The following is a 24,087-nucleotide window of genomic DNA, read 5'->3' as shown; positions in this document are numbered from 1 at the left end:
GATTTAATTAAAATATTCCTCATTTTTCTGATTTTATGCTACATATTAAATATTTAAATGTTTATACCTTTCAATGATAATATACCTGAGTTCAAATTTATAATGAAAATATATATGCATGTCTTTTGAGAACCTTCATTTTAAAAGGATTATCTGGGACGCCTGGGTGGCTCAGGTGGTTAAGCATCCAACTTCAACTCCAGATCATGATCTCACAGTTTGTGGGTTTGAGCCCCACATCAGGCTCTGTGCTGATGGCTCAGAGCCTGGATGGAGCCTGCTTCAGATTCTTTGTCTACCTCTCTCTCTGCCCCTCCCCTACTCGTGCTCTGCCCCTCTCTGTCTTTAAAAAATAGATAAATGTTAAACTAATTAATTAGTTAATTAATTAAAGGATTATCCTTGGGGCACCTCAGTGGTTCAGTTGGTTGAGCATCCAACTTTGAATCAGGTCACGATCTCACAGTTTTTGAGTTCTAGCCCCACATTGGGCTCTCTGCTGTCAGCACAAAGCTTGCCTTGGATTCAGTCTTCCTCTCTCTCTGCCCCTCCCCCCTTGCAGGACTGTCTCTCAAAAATAAACATTTAAAAGGATTATCCTTCCCCAAAATTAATTTAAAAAAATTTTTAATTTGAAACATATATGTCAAAGTTTACCACATTTGTATTGTTGCATCATATATTCATGTGCATACTAATAGCCATTTATTTTAAGACAATTCAATTTTCAAACATAGTTTAAACCAATCATTTGACTGAATTAACTAATCAGAGTTAAAGGGAAAAAAGTTCTAACCATTCCTAGCCTAAAGTATTCAAGTAAAATGTGGGATTTACTTCTCAGTTACTTTTCTGTTTTTACACTTATTTATTTTGAGAGAGAGAGAGAGAGAGAGAGCATGAGCAGGGGAGGGGCACAGAAAGAGAAAGAAAATCCCAAGCAGGCTCTGCATTGCCAGCACAGAGCCTGATGCGGGGCTCAAACCTACAAATCATGAGATCATGACCTGAGCCAAAACCAAGAGTCAGATGCTCGGTTATTTTTTAAGACAAGGATAGGAAAGTATCAGTGCAGTTCTGAAAAGCAGTATTATTGCTTATAATAAGACAATTATTCAGTGTCTATTGCTCTTTCAATTATGAATTTAACATGGCACTTTAGTGCTGTCACTTATTTAGCCTTGTTCAAAAGATGAAAGTCCCAAGTAGGCAAACACAAATCAGTAACTTACTCTTACCTGTGGACATAAAAGTTAAAACTGAGCAATCAGCTCAGGAACCTGAATACAATGGGACTGTTGTAAATGCAGGATTCAGTGATCTACAATGATGTTTAATGGTATTAGGGGGAAAAAAAAGGCTTAGTCTATTATTAATTACACTGAAACTTGTATGTGTTTAAATTCTTTTAAAATATTTTTTAATTGCATTTAAAATAAATACATATGTTAAGAAAAATGAATACTTCCCATAATATCGTTTAATTAAATTAATTAAATTAATTTCAGGGTATTATTTTCACATGACTTAAACCAAAGCTTTAGGACTTACATTAGATGTGTAAATCTTGGTGACTCAGTCGGTTAAACATCCAACTCTTGATTTTGGCTCAGATCATGATCTCCTGGTTAGTGAGATTGAGCCCCAAATGGGGCTCAGCGCTGACAGCAAGGAGCCCTCTTGGGATTTTCTCCCACTCTTTCTGCCCCTCCCCCACTTGTGCACGCTTATGCACACATACACACTTAGGCGCTCTCTCTCAAAATAAACATTTTTTAAGAAGGATTTACATTAGATACAGATATGCCTTTCTTACAATTGTTTGTAAACAGAATTTTAAGTCAAATAATATAATGAAGAACGTTTTATATTTAGCTATACTTGGAAAATTCATTTAAATAAGTTCAATTGGAGTCCTTTTGTAAAATAGTTAATATTGCAATATAAATAACTTCCCTAATTTATGTGTTTTGTAAATATCTATATCAGTATATTAGTTTTTCTGTAAATCTGGTTATCTCAGGTTTCAGCCTTTCATACATATTGATTTAAGATCCAGTGATTCATTTTTTTAATGCAATCTTTCTGATTAATGCAAGTTTCCACTTGGTATTTCCTAAAAGAGTTATTGAAATTATCTAAAAATATTGGCTGCTATAGCTGTTTCTCCAATAGCCAGAAAGTAGGGCCTATGGATTTATCTGAATCTTTTTAGTATTACCTTTTTAAAATAAATTTTAGGGGCACCTGGGTGGCTCAGTCAGTTGAATGTCTAACTCTTGACTTCGGCTTAGGTCGTGGTCTTATGTTTCATGAGTTTGAGCCTCGCATGGGGCTCTGTGCTGCCAGTGAAGAGCCTGCTTGTGATTCTGTCTACCTCTCTCTTCGCCCCTCCCCTTCTTGCCCTCTGTCTCTCGGAAGGAAGGAAGGAAGGAAGGAAGGAAGGAAGGAAGGAAGGAAGGAAGGTTAAAAAAATAAATAAATTTTACACGACCCCAGGTTGTTTTGCATTTAATTAATATCGTAATATTTTGGAATAATCTACTTTATATATATAGAATGACCTATCTTTTTTAGAAGCTTAAAGGAATTTCCTAATATTTTCATAAAATCCCTCAAAATTAGTTGTAATTGCATAAATGTCCTATTCTCGTTTGATCTCCTGTTTTCGTATTTAGAAATTCTCACCAAAATAATATAAAAACAGGGAGGGAGACAAAACATAAGAGACTCTTAAATATAGAGAAATATAGAGAACAAACAGGGTTGCTGGAGAGGTTGTGGCTAGGGGAATGGGCTAAATGGACAGGGGGCATTAAGGAAGACACTGGGATGAGCACTGGGTGTTATATGTAGAAGATGAATCACTGGAATCTACTCCTGAAATCATTATTGCACTATATGCTAACTAACTTGGATGTAAATTTAAAAATAAATAAATAAGTCAATAAATAAATATTAAAAAAAAAAAAAGAAATTCTCCTAGCATCACTATATGAAATAATAAATAAATTCTACTAAAGTGATGTTCAGTATGCCTTGGAGTTTTTATAAATATGCTTAAAATATTTTCATATATCTATATTTTAAATCTTCTTTATTTCATATTGTTTTGATATTGTTTTGCTTTATTTTAGTCTCATTTATTCTTCTCAATTACTCTTACCTGCTTTTTCACAAATATTCCTTTAGGATCCAACAAGTGTAGAACAACATCATTTCCTCTTTAGGCTTTGACAATCTATTTTTAGTCATGCATTACACATACCCATTTCTCATTTAGCAAAGGGTAAGAATATAAGTCTACATTCTGGTTGAAGGTATTAATTCAGTTAAGAGCTCACATTTTGGAGACTATTAAGAAATAACATATAGTTCTTCTGAAAATTCAAGAAAATCAATCATTTCGAATGGAAATTATGTGGTTCCTGAGTGTGCAACATTGTTGATCTCTTCTTATGAAAGGTTATCTATCATCCTAAGGTTCAGTTGTTCCTGTATTATTGGCCAATATTTGCAGTTTCTAATCTGTCCATCAGAGAGACATCAGAATGGAAATGTGAGAAAGTCATTTTACATAATTCTTTACTTAAAGTAGAATCCACGTTTCTAATCATAGAAATTGCTAAATACTTAGATGCTAGATCTAGAAGTATCCTGTGATACTCTGCCCCTTTCCATAGTTTTCTGTTTAGCTCCCAGAATTGATAGAAAACCGTTCAAATATAGTTATATTGGGAAGGTGTTAATAAGCTAAAAAGTTAATGTAAATGAGCAGAAACCCTCATTAATGAAAATAGAAAGTCAGTGCACATTAATCAAAGCAGAACAATATAAAGATTCTATTTAGAAAATAGAGATAAATACTAAAAGAAATTTGCTTCAAAGAAAAAAAGAAAGAAAGAAAGAAAGAAAGAAAGAAAGAAAGAAAGAAAGAAAGAAAGAAAGAAAGAAAGAAAGAAAATTATTGTCCCTGGGACAGAGGAGAGAGTAGAGGTGGACAGAAGCAACAAGTTGCTTCTGTATAAAAAGAAAAAAAATAGGCTTAGCACTATTTATATAAAACCTGTTTACATATACTACTTTGATAAAAATTAAAATTTATTGTAAAATACCTTAAGATCTTCTTGGAATATCTATGTATCTCCAATCATTCTTTTTACCTTGGTATTTTATTTTATAATACTAAGATCTAATTCCCAGAGTAAACCAGAAATTAATAAAAGGGTAGTTGATAAGATTGTTATTGACTTTTGAATATGCTGAGAAACATGGATTTCTGGCTTTTTTAAATCTGATTTGTACTTATAAAAATAAATTATGTTTAAAAAATAAGTTACATAATTGATATTTTTATACAAACCTGACTGACTGTATCTGCTTTTCAGCATCATAACTTTCATATTATCTGTTTGATAATTTTCAACTGAAAATTCTTCTGTTTCATCATTGTCAACTACATTATTTTCATCCTGCATCTGTTTGGGAGATGGCAATTCTGTTTCCTTTGGAATGTCCTGGAAGTTCCAAGGATTGTCAAAATTATATAAGAAATTTTTAAAATATGGTAATGTATCAGAATCATCTGTTTTCTCTAAGACTCTTTCATTCCCTACTTGATCTTCAGTTTCTATAATTTTTATTGTTTTCATTTCTTGTTCCTTTTCAGGGTCAAATTTACTTTTTGGAAGATGTTCATGTTTATCTCCTCCACTTCCTTCTTCACTTTTTCCATCATCTGACATAATTTTATCTTCATTGGTATATACAAAGCCTAGCATACCAAAACCAAAATCAAACCAATTTGGTTTGAGAATTGAGCTATCATTGGTGATTGTGTCTTCTTTTTCTGTTAATGTTTCTGTGCATGGAACTGTAGATTCTTCCTCAGATGGTATGGAATTAGGAGCATCTTGTAGTGGTGAACTTCTGTCTTCGGGCAATAATTCAAGCCCTGTATCCTCACCTCCAAAACCTAAATAACTTGTAAAACCACCCCCAAACCAACCAGTGGCTTGAGGACTGATGGAACCTAGTTCAGACTGTTTCTTTGGCACTGAATTGAATTCCGATTCCGGTTCTTGATTTTGTTCTGTCTGGGGCTCATCATTATTTAATTCCTCTAGGTCATTCTCATCTTTTCCTGCTACTTTTCTGCTTGGAAATGAACTTTCTTGTAGAGGTTCAACAACTGATTCAAAAGTCTTTCCTTTAGTTTGTTCTCTTCCAAATCCAAACCATCCTTTCACTTCAGACACAGTTGAGGATGGTGGGATATGAACCACTTCAGGAATAGAATCCTCTTCCAGACTTCCAGCTTCCACTTCTTCCCAATCTTTTGATTCACTAGAACTTCTGATATCTTCAGGAGCCTCCGATGCTGGAAATTGATCTTCCAACAAAATACTTTCAGAAGTTGAATAAAATCCAGATTCTGTCTGAAAATCATTTTCATATACACTTAATTTTTGGTCTTTATCTTCTTCATAAGGATATATGTTTTTGCCATCACTGTCTTCGTTTTCAAATGTGTAGCTTACTCCAAGAAGACAAAGGAAATCAGATTCCTAATAGAAAAAAAATTATGATTGACATAAATACACTAAAATTCCTTATTCCTCCCTAAATCATTTAAAATGAATGACTATGATTTTCCCAAGACCATAAAACTAGCTCGACACACAGCATAAACTAAAATCAGATCTCCTAACCTCAAACATTTATATCACAACTGACTGCTCAGGGTCGATGATATACCTAAATGAAAAATCAAGGCTTTGAGCATATTCTGAAAATAAACTCCTGATGAAAATGTATATATGTCCACAAAATCTTGCTTCTCCTAAGAGTGCACTGAACAGGCACATTCAGCTGCGTGGTGATTTAAGAGACGGGAATTTCACAGCACATGATGACAGTTCAGACAGACCAGAGACTGTAAAGCATGGAGGCCTGGTTAAAAGTTGCAGTACGGCACAAAAACAGACACTCAGATCAATGGAACAGAATAGAGAACCCAGAAATGGACCCACAAACGTATGGCCAACTAATCTTTGACAAAACAGGAAAGAATATCCAATGGAATGAAGACAGTCTTTTCAGCAAGTGGTGCTGGGAAAACTGGACAGCAACATGCAGAAATATGAACCTGGACCACTTTCTTACACCATACACAAATATAAACTCAAAATGGTTGAAAGACCTAAATGTAAGACAGGAAGCCATCAATACTAAAGGAGAAAGCAGACAAAAACTTTTTGATCTTGCCCTCAGCAACTTCTTACTCAACATGTCTCCAGAGGTAAGGGAAACAAAAGCAAAAATGAACTACTGGGACCTCATCAAAATAAAAATCTTCTGCACAGCAAAGGAAACAATCAGCAAAACTAAAAGGCAACCGACAGAATGGGAGAAGATATTTGCAAATGACATATCAGATAAAGGGTTAGTATCCAAAATCTATAATGAACTTATCAAAGTCAACACCCAAAAAACAAATAATCCAGTGAAGACATGGGCAGAAGGCATGAATAGACACTTCTCCAAAGAAGACATCCAGATGGCCAACTGACACATGAAAAACTGTTCAACATCAGTCATCATCAGGGAAATTCAAATCAAAACCACAATGAGGTACCACCTCACAGCTGTCAGAATGGCTAACATGAACAACTCAGGCAACAACAGATGTTGGCAAGGATGCAGAGAAAGAGGATCTCTTTTGCATTGTTGGTGGGAATGCAAATTGATGCAGCCACTCTGGAAAACAGTATGGAGGTTCCTCAAAGAATTAAAAATAGAACTACCCTATGACCCAGCAATTGCACTAGTAGGTATTTATCCAAGGGATTCAGGTGTGCTGTTTCTAAGGGGCACATGCACCCCGGTGCTTATAGCAGCACTATCAACAATAGCCAAAGTATGGAAAGAGCCCAAATGTCCATCGATGGATGAATGGATAAAGAAGATGTGGTATATATATGTACAATGGGGTATTACTCGGCAACCAAAAAGAATGAAATCTTGCCATTTGCAACTATGTGGATGGAACTAGAGGGTAGTATACTAAGTGAAATTAGTCAGTCAGAGAAAGACAAATATATGACTTCACTCATATGAGGACTTTAAGACACAGAACAGATGAACACAAGAGAAGGGAAGCAAAAATAATATAAAAACAGGGAGGGGGGACAAAACAGAAGAGACTCTTAAATATGAAGAACAAACAGAGGGTACTAGAGGGGTTGTGGGTAAGGGGCGTTAAGGAATCTACTCCTGAAATCATTGTTGCACTAGATGCTAACTAATTTGGATGTAAATTAAAAAAAAAAGTTTTTTAATTGCACTAAAACATTTAGGCTTATTTTATTGAGATATTACATAGCCAGTTGAGGTGGGGAATCCTCTTGTTCATCTCACAGAACAACCAAATAATCAAGAAGAAAAATGGTTATTATTATTACTACTATTTTTTTTTTAATTTTAAATAGTCTCCATACCCAATGTGGGGATTGAACTCACAACCCAGAGTTCAAGAGTCACGTGTTCTACTGACTGGGCCAGCCAAGGACCCCAAAATTGTTATTTTTTAATCTCATGGTATGAAACAGTGATATGTGCTGCTCTTTGGATATGATCATTATGAAATGAGAATACAGTTCAGAACTTTTAAACTTTTAAAAAGTAAACTTCAAAATTAACATTTTACAATGTTTTAGGCACTGCAATCTAGTAAGTGCTTGAGAACAGACTCTGGAACCAACCATCTGGGTTTAAATACTGACCCTGCCAAGTTCATCTCTGTGATCTTGGGTGAATTATATGACCTTTCTATGCCTCAGTTTCCTCATCTGTAAAATGAGAATAATGACAGTACCTAGTTTATAGGGGTGTTGTGTTGTGAGGATTAAATGAATGAAATGCTTGGAATAGTAGCTGTCTATAGTAAACACTAAACTAACCTAGCCCAAGTAACACTACCTCAGATGACCCAGTAATGCAAGGGGGAAAAAGCCCAACACCTTGCTTCTATTCAGTGCAATTCTGAAAGGCCATCCCAGGTTCAGAATTCCTTGAATCAACTGAGACCTTTGTTGCGACTACATCACAGTTCAACTTCTCTGTCTGCCCAAAGCTGCTTTTTCTTTTGATCCCTCACAGGTGCTATTCCTGAGTTTTCCCCAGGAAACCTCGTGAGTGCAAAGGTCTACCTCAGAGTCTGTTCCCAGGGAACTTGACCTAAGAATGTAGGGTGTCTGTATACTTACTATGTGTTCTGCATTGTTCTAGATGCTGAAATTCTACAGTAAACAAAAGGGAAACAAAGTAATTATGAAATCTAGTAAGTGCTACGGAGGACATAAACAGGAATCTGTGGTTAAGATGCAGTAATTCCACAAGAATCATGAAAGCCTCTCTGAAGCACTGATGCTTAAGTGGTGACATAAAGGATAAGAAAGAACCAGCCAAGTGAAAAACTTGGGGGAAAGAATTTCAACAAAGGCAACAGCCTGTTTGGGTCTCTGGGCTGGGAAAGTGTTTGGCATGTTCTAAGAACAGTCAATAGGTGAGTGTGGCCTGGGGCATAGTGAGCGAGGGGAGAGCAGGAGCAGCTCAAGTAGGGCCAGGGTGAGGAGTCAGGGCTTGATTCTAGGTTCAATAGAAAGCCATTAAATGGCTGTAAAGCAAAGGAATGGCATCTGATTTTTTTTTTGGGGGGGGGGGTTGGTTTTTGTTCTTATGAGATCCATTGCTCCGTTCCTTTTTGGAGAATGAATTTGACGAGAGCAAATGTAGAGATGAGGAAATCATTTAGAAGGCTATTGTAGTATTCTATTTTCTTTGTTTTTTTTAATAGGCTTCATGCTCAGCACAGAGCCCAATTCGGGGCTTGAACTTACAACCCTGAGATCAAGACCTGAGCTGAGATCAAGAGTCAGATGCTCAACTGACTGAGCCACCTAGGCGCCCCTATTGTAGTTTTTTTTTTTTAATTTTTTAAGTATATATTTATTTTTGTATTTTAAGTATATATTTATTTTTTGAGAGAGACAGAGACAGCATGAGCAAGGGAGGGGCAGAGAGAGAGAGAAAGAGAGAGAGAGAGAGTCCCAAGCAGGCTCCACACCACCAGCATAGAGCCAGATCTGGGGATCAAACCCACAAAACCGAAGGTCATGACCTGAGGCCCAAACCAAGAATTGAAAACCTTACTGACTGAGCCACCCAGGCACACAGTATAGTATTCTAATCAAGCTACCCTATGACCCAGCAATAGCACTGCTAGGAATTTACCCAAGGGATACAGGAGTGCTGATGCATAGGGGCACTTGTACCCCAATGTTTATAGCAGCACTTTCAACAATAGCCTAATTATGGAAAGAGCCTAAATGTCCATCAACTGATGAATGGATAAGGAAATTGTGGTTTATATACACAATGGAATACTACGTGAAATGCGAAAGAATGAAATATGGCCTTTTGTAGCAACGTGGATAGAACTGGAGAGTGTTATGCTAAGTGAAATAAGTCATACAGAGAAAGACAAATACCATGTTTTCACTCTTATGTGGATCCCAAGAAACTTAACAGAAGACCATGGGGGAGGGGCAAGAAAAAAAAAAGTTAGAGAGGGAGGGAGCCAAACCATAAGAGACTCTTAAAAACTGAGAGTAAACTGAAGGTTGATGGGGGGTGGGAAGGAGGAGAAACTGGGTGATGGGCACTGAAGAGGGCACCTGTTGGGATGAGCACTGGGTGTTTTATAGAAACCAATTTGACAACAAATTTCATATTAAAAAAAAAAAAAAAGAAATGATGAGGCCTTGGATTAGGGCTATGGGGAGAGTGAAAATGATGAGTAGACAATATACTCCATATATATTTTGGAGATAAAACTGACAGTATCAGGGATACCTGGCTGGCTCAGTCAGCAGAGAATGTGACTCTTGAGCTCAGCGCCATAAGTTCAAGCCCCACATTGGGCATGGAGTCTACTTTTAAATAAATAAATAAATAAGAATTCTGTCTTTAAAAACAAAAACGAAAATTGACAGTACCAGAAATTATGCAGTAAATTGACTGTTAATCCCAGAATTTATGCTGGGAAAGAGCCACATAATAGACAGTTTGCATGACTAGGCTGACTCACTTCACAGTGGCTTTATTTAAGGTGAGTTGCCTTAGCCTAGAATCTGAATTAAATGGGCTAATCAGACTCATATATTGAAAAGTCACCTTCTGGGGGCACCTGGGTGGCTCAGTCAGTTGGGCATTGACTCTTGATTTTAGCTCTGGCCACGATCTCATGGTTTGTGATTAAGAGTGAGAAGTCTGCTTGGGATTCTCTCTCTCTTCCTCTTTCTCTGTCTCTCCCCAGCTTGTGCGCTCGCGCTCTCTCTCTCTCTCTCTCTCTGTCTCAAAATAACTGAAAATAAAACTTTAAATAAATAATAAATAAATAAATATTTTTAAAATTAAGTGAAAAGTCACCTTCTGATTCCCTTTCTCATTATCAAGCCCAACATTATCAAATCCAACATTATCGAGCTCACTTAAAACTCAGTAGCAAAAGAGGTTGCACAGATATAAGACCCAGAGGGAGTGATGGGAAATAAATTTTGTCCCAGTAGGATAATAACATTAGTAATAATATCTAATACTTATATAGCACTTACTAAATGCTGTTCTATATACTTTACCTATGTTCATCTTTCCCCATAAATTTGTGAAGTAGCACCATAATATAATCATTATCTTTATTTTACAGATGAGAAAATTAAGGCATACAAAGCCATAGTCAGGCTTTGAACTCAGTCTACTTCCAGAATCTATGTTCTTCACTACTACACTCTACTGCCTGTCAGTTTTTCAGAAAGCAATATGCCTGTCATCAACTTTGTCTTAACCTAATTTTATTCACATATTCAAACTATTCTTAGAGTGAGTTCCCAAACCATTTTATGTATTCACTATACAAGATACTTAACCAATAGACACTTATACTACAGAAAACTATTTTAGCCAAGAAAATTTAAATGCAATTAACAACTGAAATGTTATTTAATACTCACTTTAGTTGATATCTGAACTTCCTCAGATATGAACACCTCTTCAGTCTGGACTGCGTCTCTGGGAAAATATCCAAAGTCCTTTCCTTTCTACCAAAATGAAGAATGAAGATTAACAAGGAAGAGTTATCAAAGCAATAATAATTATTGGGCCTAATTTTGTCCCATGTCCTTGGCTTTCATCTATATTAAATCACAAACATTAATTGGCTTTCATTTGCTGTCTAAAAGAAAGTAAGTGAAATCATATTCCTTTTTTTTTTTTAATTTTTTTCCAACGTTTATTTATTTTGGGGACAGAGAGAGACAGAGCATGAACGGGGGAGGGGCAGAGAGAGATAGGGAGACACAGAATCGGAAACAGGCTCCAGGCTCTGAGCCATCAGCCCAGAGCCTGACGCGGGGCTCGAACTCACGGACCGCGAGATCGTGACCTGGCTGAAGTCGGACGCTTAACTGCGCCACCCAGGCGCTCCCCCCCCCCTTTTTTTTTAAGATTTTCTTTTTAGGGGTGCCTAGGTGGCTCAGTCTGTTTAAACGTCTGTCTTTTTTTTTTTTTTTAAGTGAGCAGCAGGCAAAAGTTTATTAGAGTATAAGATCAGAAAGTAAGAATACCATGGGAGCTCTCTTTACACAGAAGTGGCATTCAAAAGTGAATACCCTGTGTCTAACTCTTGATTTCAACTCAGGTCACGATCTCACAATTCATGGGATCAAGCCCCACGTAAAGCTCTGTGCTGACAGTGCAGAGCCTGCTTGGGATTCTTTTCCTCTCTCTCTCTCTGCCCTTCCCCATTTCTCTCTCTCTCTCTTTCTCCCTCTATCTCTTTCATTTAAAAAAGATTTTGTTTTTAAGTAATCTCTACACCCTATGTGGGACTCAGATTTACAGCCCCCAAGACCAAGAGTCACCTGCTTTACTAACTGAGCCAGCCAGATATGCCTGTTATTCAAAACAATAGTATTAATTTGAGGGAACAAAGAGCCAAGTTGTACAATGTCACTTTTTTAAACTTCAGAGGGAAAACCATCCTACATACTCATTTTCTTCCTTTTAATGTTTGTTAATGACCTTCCTTACCCAGGTGGACCACAGATTTACACTAGTAAACATGGGCTATCAAAAGGCAGAAGAATGGTGGCAGTAGCCAAGTTAGATGGAGCTGTGACATATTCAGCATTTTTTAGGATAACAGAATCAAGTAAGATGTTTAACTCTGAAGGGCCAAGATGGATTCATCAATACAGCAAAGATCTGTAAGTCCTCCAGGGAGGATTTGGTTCCATAAAACTTTTCTGGGGCTACCTTGGTAGCAGAGATCTTCTTAATCCAGTTTAATTACATGTAGGATGTCCCCTGAGAGTGAAGGTTTCAGCACTCTTAGCCCATTTCCTATCCCAGGCAAAGTTGAAACGTGTTTTGGTCCTTTCATCCAGCACCATTACATCTCAACTGTGATTCTCCAGCTCTGCAGTTGCGGCAGCTGTTTAGAAACTGACAGTCTGTGGGTGAATTCCATAGTGTGGTCTCTTAAACAGCTGCCTGCCTGGGTTAATCACCTAATGCACAAAACTAAGTATGCTTGAAACTTCACCCTGGCTCTACACATTGCATGCCACTTTTGTGTGGAACTATCATTCTCATACATAGTAAGCAAGAAAGAATGCTTTCTTTTTCTCTTATGATACCTACTGTGTCATTTTTCTTACAGCTGCATTGGTTGCCTCTAATGTGTTCAGAGACATACACTGGCATGTTTAAAGGACTATAGCAGTAAGGAATCTTGGGAACTACAGAAGCCAAATAATTCTGGCCATTGAGAGTCAGCCGTTCAGTCATACAGCCCCTGCTGCTAAAAAAGCAGGATAGATCCAAGTAGAATCTTCTCCTTCAAATAGTGATCACAAAGGCTACACAACAGAGAAATCTGATGCATATTCAAAATGGAAATGATGGGGGCGCCTGGGTGGCTCAGTCGGTTAAGCGTCCAACTTCAGCTCAGGTCACGATCTCGCAGTCCGTGAGTTCGAGCCCCGCATTGGGCTCTGGGCTGACAGCTCAGAGCCTGGAGCCTGCTTCCAATTCTGTGTCTCCCTCTTTCTGACCCTCCCCCGTTCATGCTCTGTCTCTCTCTGTCTCAAAAATAAATAAATGTTTAAAAAAAAAATGGAAATGATGTGTGCATCAGGTGGGTCATGCTTGTTCAGCTTGGGAGTAAAATTGCTTACCATAGCATCTTTTCATTATTGTTGGTGTTGCCTAGATGTCCCATAATCTCCGCTGGCACTTTTAAAGTAATTTTATTCTCCAAGTAAATATAAAACCTAAGTTCAGAAACTATTCATGCTACATAAAAATAATTTCAAGGCACTCTTAAGTTCTCTATCCCAACCAAACTGCCTTCCCAAAACACTACTTTTATAGAAATTCTGAAACCAAGACTGAACATGACCATTTTTCATTTGTTTAAATGTGTTAAATATTTAAATTAATAAATTTTTTTTTAATTTTTTTTTCAACGTTTATTTTTGGGACAGAGAGAGACAGAGCATGAATGGGGGAGGGGCAGAGACAGAGGGAGACACAGAATCAGAAACAGGCTCCAGTCTCTGAGCCATCAGCCCAGAGCCCGACGCGGGGCTCGAACTCACAGACCGCGAGATCGTGACCTGGCTGAAGTCAGAGGCTTAACCGACTGTGCCACCCAGGCGCCCCAATAAATATTTTAAATATATATTACATATATGTTATATAGTTAAAGTGCTTTGAAATTATTAAAGTTCCTTTAGAGATGAAAAGCAGCTTTTCTGTGCAAGCTAGTCATTTACTCTACATTCAGTTTTTAAGACTAGATACTTACACTTCCTGCCCACAAATCTTCCCTTTCTCCTGCAAGTTTAACATAAACAGATATCTCTTCTCCCTTAGTGAAGTTCAGGTATCGGCAGTCAGGTCCTCTGTAATCTCTCATGGCTAAGACTCTGCTTATTAAAGCTATGTAAACATGTGAAGAAAAACACACAATTTAAATTAAAATGTTATTTATCTCCCTCCCATCTTGCCCTCCTCCAGTATATCCTATATATTTCCAAATGCTAATTGCTTCATATCATTTATCACCTCAAAAACCTACATTGACTTCCCACTGCACACAGAATAAATTCTAAGCTCTTTGGCTTGGTGTCCAAGGCTATCCATAACCTGCTCCTCTTCCTTATTTAAAATGACTTCCTCTTATTCCTTTATAGTCAAGTTCATCTGTCCATTGTCCCTGGAATATGTTATTACCATCTTGTCAGGAAGGAAAGGTAAAGATAATTCGTTTTCTTCCTGGTACCTACTACAGTAGTTAGTCCCCCTTATTTGAGGGAGATACATTCCAAGACCTCTGTGTCTGAAACCACAGATAGGGCCAAACCTACATACTATGTTTTTCCCTATGTATACATACATATAATAAAGTTTAATTTATAAATTAGGTACAGTAAGAGATTAAAAACAATAACTAATAGTAAAATTGAACAGTTATAACAATATACTATAATAAAGTTATGTGATGCTGGGGCATCTGGGTGACTCAGTCGGTTAAGTGTCCGACTGCAGCTCAGGTCATGATCTCACAATCATGAGTTTGAGCCCCGCATTGGGCTCTGTGCCGACAGCTCGGTGCCTGGAGTCTGCTTCAGACTCTGTGTCTCTCTCTCTCGCTCTCTGCCCTTCCCCTGTTCTCTCTCTCACAAAAATAAACATTAAAAAAAATTTTTTTAATAAAATAAAAGTTACGTGATGTGATCTCTTTCTCAAAATATCTTATTTTACTGTACTTACTCTTCTTGCAATGATGTGAGATGATAGAATGACTAAATAAAATGAGATAAAGTGAGGTACATGAGGTAAGCACTGTGACATAGCATTAGGCTACTATTGACATTCTGACTGTATGTCAGAAGCAAGATCATCCGCTTCTGGGCCATGGTTGACCGCAGGTAACTAGAACCATGGAAAGTGACCCATGGGTAAAGGGGACTACAGTATATTCTAGGCATTATGATAGCTCTTTCATATCTTTATTTTATTGAATCCTCAAAACAGACCTATAAGGTCAATAATCTTGTATCGATCTAACAAATGATCCTTTAAACCTTAGAAAGTTGGTCGCACACTTGATAAATGGTGGAGCCAGATTTGCACTGAGGTTATTTGCACTGCAACATCTGCCTTCCATATTCTGAGCTTTTTCTTTCTGCTCTTTCCTTCAGAAACTCTTCAGTCTCTCTTCATGTTCAACTCATATTCTACTTCTTCTATGAGACATCCTGAATTGGTCCAGCCTGTTCTGCCCTTCTCTGAACTTCAATATTACCTATTATTCTTATGCTGTATTGATATTTACTTTTTCATGTTGACCTGTCACTAGAATGAAAATTCCTGGAGGGCAAGAAATTTATCTGACATTTCATTTTATTCTTAGGTATACACTCCTACCCCCCCAGACCCAACAAATAATAGGCACTCAATAATTATGAATGGTCATAACCCCATATACTAGATCTAGCCCTTCAATACATAAAGTAATATACATATTACCTATTATAATTATACTAACATATGTAAAACATTTTGATTAAGTCATACAATTAAAGTTAAAATAATGTTATAAATTACTGTGAATTTGAATGTTCCTTTCTATGTTTGGTGTCTGGCCCTAAGGAAACTAAGATGAAGAATAAAGAGGGAAAGAAAGATTATTATTGTTATAAAACATCATCTAGTATATCTCTATATATCAAATTGCATATCCAAATGATTAAGGAAAATGTGTACTCATAAAAATTTACTTATAAATTATTTACATTTCTACTAATAATATTTTGGATTTTTAATTTACATATTGCAAATTAAAAATAATTCTCACATACTGGAGAGATAGAATATATGTAAAACAATTGTAATATATTGTGATACTATTCCTTTTGCACCATAATGCTAATAACAGAAAATAACTTCTTAACCAGTAAAATGAAAATTAATTTTTCTTTGTAAAAGAAAGGAGAAATTTAATGTTCAAGGATATAAATAAATTATGCACTCCTAACACTGATTTTAATATTTTTACATAATAAATGAACACAGAAATGATTGTTTGATAAAGTTTAGACAATAATACAAATCAATACAAATCAATTATAGCTATCTTAAAAACTAGGAAAAGTGCTGATTTGTTTGTTTTTGAGGCCTGGATTAATATCTTTATAATTTCCAATATATTTATATATCAGGCTGATCTTTGCCCCTTGATATATTTATATTAAAAACTATTACAAAATGCTTTGCTTCTAGCATTTTCTTTTTTTAGTGAAGTATATTTTATAGCTGCAAATATTTCTCAATGATATTAATGCTTACTTCTATCATACATGCCCACAATAACATATTATGTCATTTCAGAACCTCAGTTTAAGAGGAAAAGAAGGCAAAAAAGAAAAACAAACTTACTTTCACATTCCAAGTCACCACATTTTTTAAAGTCTGCCAGCAGTTTTGTGCCCTCCAGACACTTTGTCAGAGAAATTACCAAAAGGAGAGTTCTGTGAACTCCAAGCGCCGCCATGCTAAAACAAGCAGGAATCTCAAACAAGGTTTAAACCAATTGTTTCGGCCATAGACCTGTTTATGCCAGTCAAAACAAGAGATATCCCACTTTCTCTACTAAATTTCAGACAAAAAGGTTTTTTTTTTTTTTTAATCTCTTGATAATTACATTTTTCAATTGGTGTTTAGATTTAACTTGAGGGACAAACGCTGTCTGTTCACAATCTGCAGTGTCAGGTCTCCAGATAATACATAATGGTTTAATAATTAACAGATTTTTAGTTGGACTCATGGATTGTAAAAGTGACCTGTGTAAAACCATCTGACTTAAAGGTACCTTGCATTCAACAGGACAGTTCTTAAACCTGTTTTAGAATTCATCTATTTCTGTTAAAGTCTTCAGGTAGATCAATCAATAAATGCAAACTGAGTATTTGTCTCATGCAAATACCAACATCAATGGAGAAAGTATATAGTTATATGTAGAAGCAGTAATAATTTATATTAAAAGCATGGTTTTGAAATATGATGAAGGTTATTTGAAAAAAGTCCCACTTTCATATTTTAAAAACCTTCAGTGTTACTATGAAGTTGAAAATTGTAAGAGTAATAGTTAATTGGGGCACCTGGGTGGCTCAGTTGGTAAAACGTCTGACTCTTGATTTCTTTTCAGGTCATGATCTCACATTTTGTAGGTTTGAGCGAGCCCCATGTTGGGCTCTGTGCTGACAGTGCAGAACCTGCTTGGGATTCTTTCTCTCCCTCTTTCTCTGCTCCTCCCTGGTGCGTGTGTACTCTCTCTCAAAATAAATAAATAAACATTAAAAAAAAAAAAAACGAAGAGGGGAGCCTGGGTGGCTCAGTTGGTTAAGCGTCCAACTTCAGCTCAGGTCATGATCTCATGGCTTGTGAGTTCAAGTTGCACATCAGGCTGCGTGCTGACAGCTCAAGCCTGGAGCCTGCTTCAGATTCTGTGTCTCCATCTGTGTCTGCCCCTTGCCTGCTCATGCTCTGTCTCTCTCCCTCTCTCTCTCTCAAAAATAAACATTAAAATTAAAAAAAAAAAGTAATAAAATAAAAATAATAAGAAGAAAACTAGTTAAAATGTGGTAAGTACTTCATATGTTCCAGGTATTGTCTTAAACAGTTGTATGATTTAACTCCCACATCAACTGTCTAAGGTAGGTAATATTATCATCCCCATTTTGCATATGAGGTAACTGAGGTACACAGAGATAGATTAAATCACTTGCCGATAGCCACCCAGTGAGTGGAGAAGAAATTTAAATCTAGACGCTTGACTCCCCCTATTCATACACTATACTTTGCCACAACAGAAAGATGTCTATTACCATCTGAAACAAAACTATTCCAGACACAACAAGTACAGTATTATTCCATGTATTTAAAATTGCATATTTCTGGGGCACCAGGGTGGCTCAGTCAGTTAAGCTAAGGTCATGACTCAGCTTTTTTTTTTTTTTTTTTTTAAAAAAGCTCAGCTGAGGTCATGATCTCATGGTTTGTGAGTTTGAGCCCCTCATCGAGTTCTGTGCTGATGGCTCAGAGCCTGGAGCCGGCTTCAGATTCTGTGTCACCCTCTCTCTCTGCCCCCCCGTGCCCCCCCCTCCCGGCTGGTGCTCTGTCTCTCTCTGTCTCTCAAAAATGAATAAATGTTTAAAAAATGTTTAAATAAAATAAAATTGCATATTTCTGTCACTGGAGAGAGATATCTACAAGAATCCTCCCCCATACAGTGAGAACATATAGTATGATTCCAAGTTGTGTTCACTTTTTCTTTGTACTTTATTTTCCTTTTTTTTTAAATCAGGGACATAGCAAAAATAAATAAACAAAAAAATCAGGGGCATATCTTGTTGTAAAATAACAATAAAGCTATGAAAATCAGTTATTTGAATGTTATTGCTGCTTAAAAAGGATCAAAGCCCTATATTGGGACTTTCTATGTAAAACACTAGATCTCAGTAGATCTGGGGAAACCACACCTGTCTACTTCAATCTTGAGAAAGTATTTTTCTAAGTCCTTCTTTGCTATACCTCTTCTCTATATTTGGGCATGCCACAGTGTACATGGTTTGCAGAATATAGCAGTTGTGTGACACCACACTTCCCTCTAGTGCTTGACATAAATAAATATCTAGCACCTGAGCAAGCTAAGGTGAAGGGCTTTTATTTCAGGATCCTAAAACAAAACAAAACAAAAACAGTGTTTTTTGTTCGTTTTCCAAAAACAAACTTTAGTAAGAAGCCGCCTGTGTCAGATCAAAGATTTTTACATCTTTAGAAAGAATCTGATACAGCATGAATTTGAGGATCATTTGGCTTGCAATCAGAACACTGCATAGTTATATACATGCACACCCAAAAAGCTTTAGGTTAGTTTCTTGAAAACTTTTACAAGTCTAGAAACTTGTCAAGACATTTAAAGAAGGGTTAACTCTTCAGCTTCAAAATTTGGCACAGAATTATTGGCATAATTTATAATATCAAATCAAGAATATTTATTAAAATTATTTATACTTTTTGTATTCAACATTAAAGACATTACAGCTAAATTGTGAACTAATTACTTTAATTTTGTTTTCTAAGACTTTTTTTTTTTTTTAATTTTAAGCAATCTCTACACCCAGTATGGGACTTGAACTCACAACCCCAAGATTAAGAGTCACATGCTTATTTTGTTTTAAGTTAGGAACCCAGCTAAATTTAAATTGCCTATTGATTGGCTTTAAGGAAATGTGAGTCAAGAAAAACAGGAGAAAATTCTTGCCTAAGATACTAGCCTGGAGATTTTTTTCTACTAGAAATGTTCCTACTTTCTTACTATATAATATACTAGATTATTTCACTGTATTTTCAGATCATCACTTAAATATAATTTAACAAGATATCTGAAATGTGGTAGCATAATGTCAACCATCTCTAACAGACCCAAGTGTAGATGTGGTACGTGAAAGAGATAAGAACATTTGGTTTACAGAAACCAAAGCATCAGGGCACTTGGCTGCCTCAGTTGGTTAAATATTCACCTTCAGCTCAGGTCATGATCTCACAGTTTGTGGGTTCAAGCCCCACATCAGGCTCTGTGCTGACTATTCAGAACCTGGAGCCTGCTTTAGATTCTGTGTCTCCCTCTCTCTGCCCCTCTCCCACTGGCACACTGTCTCTCTCTTAAAAATAAACGTTTAGGGCGCCTGGGTGGCGCAGTCGGTTAAGCGTCCAACTTCAGCCAGGTCATGATCTCGCGGTCCGGGAGTTCGAGCCCCGCGTCGGGCTCTGGGCTGATGGCTCGGAGCCTGGAGCCTGTTTCTGATTCTGTGTCTCCCTCTCTCTCTGCCCCTCCCCCGTTCATGCTCTGTCTCTCTCTGTCCCAAAAATAAATAAGCGTTGAAAAAATAAACGTTTAAAAATTTTTAAATAAGAAACCATAGCATCAATTTTTACCATAAAGATGATCATGTTATGCTATTTATATATTATCTAATCACTGATGCATTTTTCAGGTCAAGTGTTGGGTCAATATTAAAATATAATACTGCTAGACATTTAGATGGCTAACAGACACATGAAAAGATGCTCAACATCACTCATTATCAGGGAAATACAAATCAAAACCACAGTGAGATACCACCTCACACCTGTCAGAATGGCTAACATGAACAACTCAGGCAGCAACAGATGTTGGCGAGGATGCAGAGAAAGAGAATCTCTTTTGCACTGCTGGTGGTAATGCAAATTGGTGCAGCCACTCTGGAAAACAGTATGGAGGTTCCTCAAAAAATTAAAAATAGAACTACCTTACAACACAGCAACTGCACTACTAGGTATTTATCCAAAGGATACAAAAATGCTGATTTGAAGGGGCACATACACCCCAATGTTTATAGCAACACTATCAACAATAGCCAAATTGTGGAAAGAGCCCAAATGTCCATTGACTGACAAATGGATAAAAGAAGATGTATGTATATCACAATGGAGGAGCACTTTGGTGGCTCAGTCAGTTAAGCAATTGACTTTATCTCGGTTCATGTTCTCGCTGTTTGTGAGTTTGAGCCCCAGGTTGGGCTCTCTGCTGTCAGCACAGAACTTGCTTCAGATCCTGTCTCCTCTCTCTGCCCCTCCCCCACTGGTTCCCTCCCTCTCTCTCTCTCTCTCAAAAATAAACACACTTTAAAAAAATAAATATATATGGAAATGCAAGCTGGTGCAGCCACTCTGGAAAACAGTACAGAGGTTCCTCAGAAAACTAAAAATAGAATTACCCTATGACCCAGCAATTGCACTACTAGGCATTTATCCAAGGGATACATGTGTGCTGTTTTGAAGGGACACATGCACCCCCATGTTTATAGCAGCACTGTCAACAATGGCCAAAATATGGAAAGAGTCCAAATGTCCATGTATGGATGAATGGATAAAGAAGATGTGGTATATATACACAATGGAGTATTACTCGGCAATCAAAAAGAATGAAATCTTGCCATTTGCAACTATGTGGATGGAACTGGAGGGTATTATGCTAAGTAAAATTAGTCAGCCAGAGAAAGACAAAAATCATATGACTTCACTCACATGAGGACTTTAAGAGACAAAACAGATGAACATAAGGGAAGGGAAACAAAAATAATATAAAAACAGGGAGGGGGGACAAAACAGAAGAGACTCATAAATATGAAGAGTAAACTGAGGGTTACTGGAGGGGTTGTGGGAGGTGGGATGGGCTAAATGGGTAAGGGGCATTAAGGAATCTACTCCTGAAATCGTTGTTGCACTATACGCTAACTAATTTGGATGTAAATTTTAAAAATTTTTTTAAAAATTAAAAAAAGAAATATCATACGTTGCAATATATATACATACATATATATAAACACATACACAATGGAATACTACTCAGCAATCAAAAAGAATGAGATCTTGCCATTTGCAACAACGTGGATGGAAATGGAGTGTATTATGTAAAGTGAAATAAGTCATAGAAAGATAAATATCATATGATTTCACGCATATGTGGAATTTAAGAAACAAAACAGATGAACATACAGGAAGGGAAGGAAAAATAAGTTGCAAACAGAGAAGGAGGCAAACCATAAGAGACTGTTAACTAATAGAGAACAAACTGAGGGTTGCTGGAGGGGTGTTGGTTGGGGGGATGGGCAAATGGGTGATAGTCATTAAGGCAGGCACTTGTTGGGATGAGGACTGGGTGTTGTATGTAAGTGATGAATCACTAAATTCTACTCCTGAAACCATTACTACACTATTAACTTTCTTTGATTTAAATAAAATTAAAATAAATAAAAAAAATTTTTTAATTTAAATTAAAAAATAAAATATAATACTGCTGCTGAGGAAGATTTCATGGTAACACTCAGTCAGAAATACTGATTTGGAAGAACTATGGCATTCTTCAGAGACGATACAGGAGATAAGAGTACTTACTGTATAAAGCTAAAGAATGAATCATCAAAGCCACACATGTTCAGTATCTTAGAGCTAATATCACAGAGCAACCCTTTCCATGACAATACAAAGACAAAATCATGAATGCTGTGCTTCTGCTTGGTGATGTTATTTCTGATACTATATAATCAGAAATACTATATGTCTCTGATACTATATAATCTGATAATATACTATCTTGTCTCTTAGTACATCAGATTTCCTAAAATGGGAACATATTTTCTTTACCCAGCTGCCTGTTACTCTATAAATACGTAAGATAGAGAAACTTGATTAGAAGTTACATGGGATAAGCTGAACTAATTAAGCTGGGATAGTTTTTACTAGGGAGAGGGTACTAGAACAAAGCCTTTGAAAACAGTTACCATTGTAGATAGATGTGCAGTGAGAGATAGGCCCAAGAAAGATTAAGATTCAGACTGCTGTGGAAGACATAGAGACGGCCCTTCCATATTCTCTCTTTAAGGTAAGACCTTCTGCTCACCTGCAGGGAGTACAGGTAGCAGGTAGGCTCTGGCAGACAACGACTTCAAGGTCTGTCTCAGCTGCAGAGAGCCACCTTACCCAAGATCACCCCTTCCTGCATGATCTGGCGAATCTAGTGGATAAATGACAAGAGAGTACAAAGGTGCGAGGCATTTCAGCCCAATTGAGACACTCTGACAGGCATTCCTCACTCCAGAGCTCCCTGTTGGGTTAACTGAAGCTATGTAGAGCTGCACTGTAGTTTGACTTCACCTTTTGCCTAATCCTGCTTTCTCCCCCTTCCTTTCATTAGTGGTGATCCCTTGAACCCCTAACTCTTTTCAGCATCTACTTCTAGAGAACACAACCTCAGACACTAGTGATCCAAAGACACAAAAGTGGAAGGTGGCAGAACATGCACATTTGGGGCCACGATATGTGCTTGTCACTCCATGGCTCCTTTTACCTTTGTTGCTTTTGTGTTGCTGAAGGCCATGTTTTAATTCTGCCCGCTTTTTCTTATTCTGCCGGTATTGGAGTTCTAACAGGAGATAGACGGGTGTTCCATTTTGAGAGATGGCACTACTCTATCATTGAGGAAATTTTCATGAAGGGCTGTTTGCAACAGTGTGGACACTGTTCAGGGTTCAGGGAAACCAACAAGGCATGTAACATCCCCAGCAGGAAGGAACAGTGACCACTGTCTGGAGAGAACTATGGGAGAGGGCTGCCGAAAAGGAACTCAAAGACATCAGTAAAGGAACTCAGTCAGGAAAACTTCACTCTTTTACTTTTCTGAGCTCCCAGGGGTAACTTTCATTGACCAAATCCAGCCAGATGCCAGAGAATAAGGAAACCCTTTGAAGTAGCACTAAAGATCTGTGTTCCAGGGACACAGAACACAGTGGCAGAGTGAAGAGTGGATTAGGAGGAGCAATGAGAGAATATCCCACCCACTGTCATTATTCCTTTACTATGTGTTTTTTTTTTTTAATAGTATGCAACATCTTCAACATCTTCAACATACGTGTGAGATATTTGCTGATCAGGGGGCTGAATTGATTAGTCTCATCTATGTATTGGAAAGGAATTTAATTTTGTTGAGCACCAACTTTGTACTAGTGAGCTTAATATTTCAAATATAAAAAAATTTCAAATATAAATCTTATCCTTCAGGGTAAACATTATTTATTGAATGTCCATAATGTGTCAGACACTCTTCTAGGGACTGGAGATATAGGAGTGAACAGGACAAAGTCCTTGCTTTCATGGACCTCGCATGCTAATGAAGGAAGGCAGAAAAGAACAAGCAAACAAATAAATGAACAAGATAAGTGCAGGTAGTGATAAGTTACTGTGGAGAAAAGTGTCTACTTAGATAAAGTTGTCAGGGAGGGCATCTCTAGAGAGTGACATTTGACTTAAGATAGGGGAATAGGAAGACAGAACATTTTGTGCAGACAGAAGAATTAA

General features: G+C 37.0%; 1 protein-coding gene across 1 annotated transcript in view; it reads right to left on the bottom strand.

The window, feature by feature from the left end:
* The window catches only part of MIA2 (MIA SH3 domain ER export factor 2), a 110,436-nt gene extending 93,551 nt beyond the window's left edge, over nucleotides 1-16,885 (bottom strand). Inside the window, exons 1-4 of the mRNA XM_043556050.1 lie at nucleotides 16,567-16,885; nucleotides 13,931-14,064; nucleotides 11,073-11,159; nucleotides 4,364-5,567 (exon numbers count right to left, since the gene is read on the bottom strand). Coding sequence (XP_043411985.1) covers nucleotides 4,364-5,567; nucleotides 11,073-11,159; nucleotides 13,931-14,064; nucleotides 16,567-16,681 — 1,540 coding nt within the window. The 5' untranslated portion in view covers nucleotides 16,682-16,885. The remainder of the gene's footprint in view (nucleotides 1-4,363; nucleotides 5,568-11,072; nucleotides 11,160-13,930; nucleotides 14,065-16,566) is intronic.
* Nucleotides 16,886-24,087: the final 7,202 nt, after the last annotated feature.

This window comes from Prionailurus bengalensis, chromosome B3 (assembly GCF_016509475.1).
Source record: "Prionailurus bengalensis isolate Pbe53 chromosome B3, Fcat_Pben_1.1_paternal_pri, whole genome shotgun sequence".
NCBI classification, from domain to species: Eukaryota; Metazoa; Chordata; class Mammalia; order Carnivora; family Felidae; genus Prionailurus; species Prionailurus bengalensis.
This window is presented reverse-complemented; position numbering and strand designations above follow the sequence as displayed.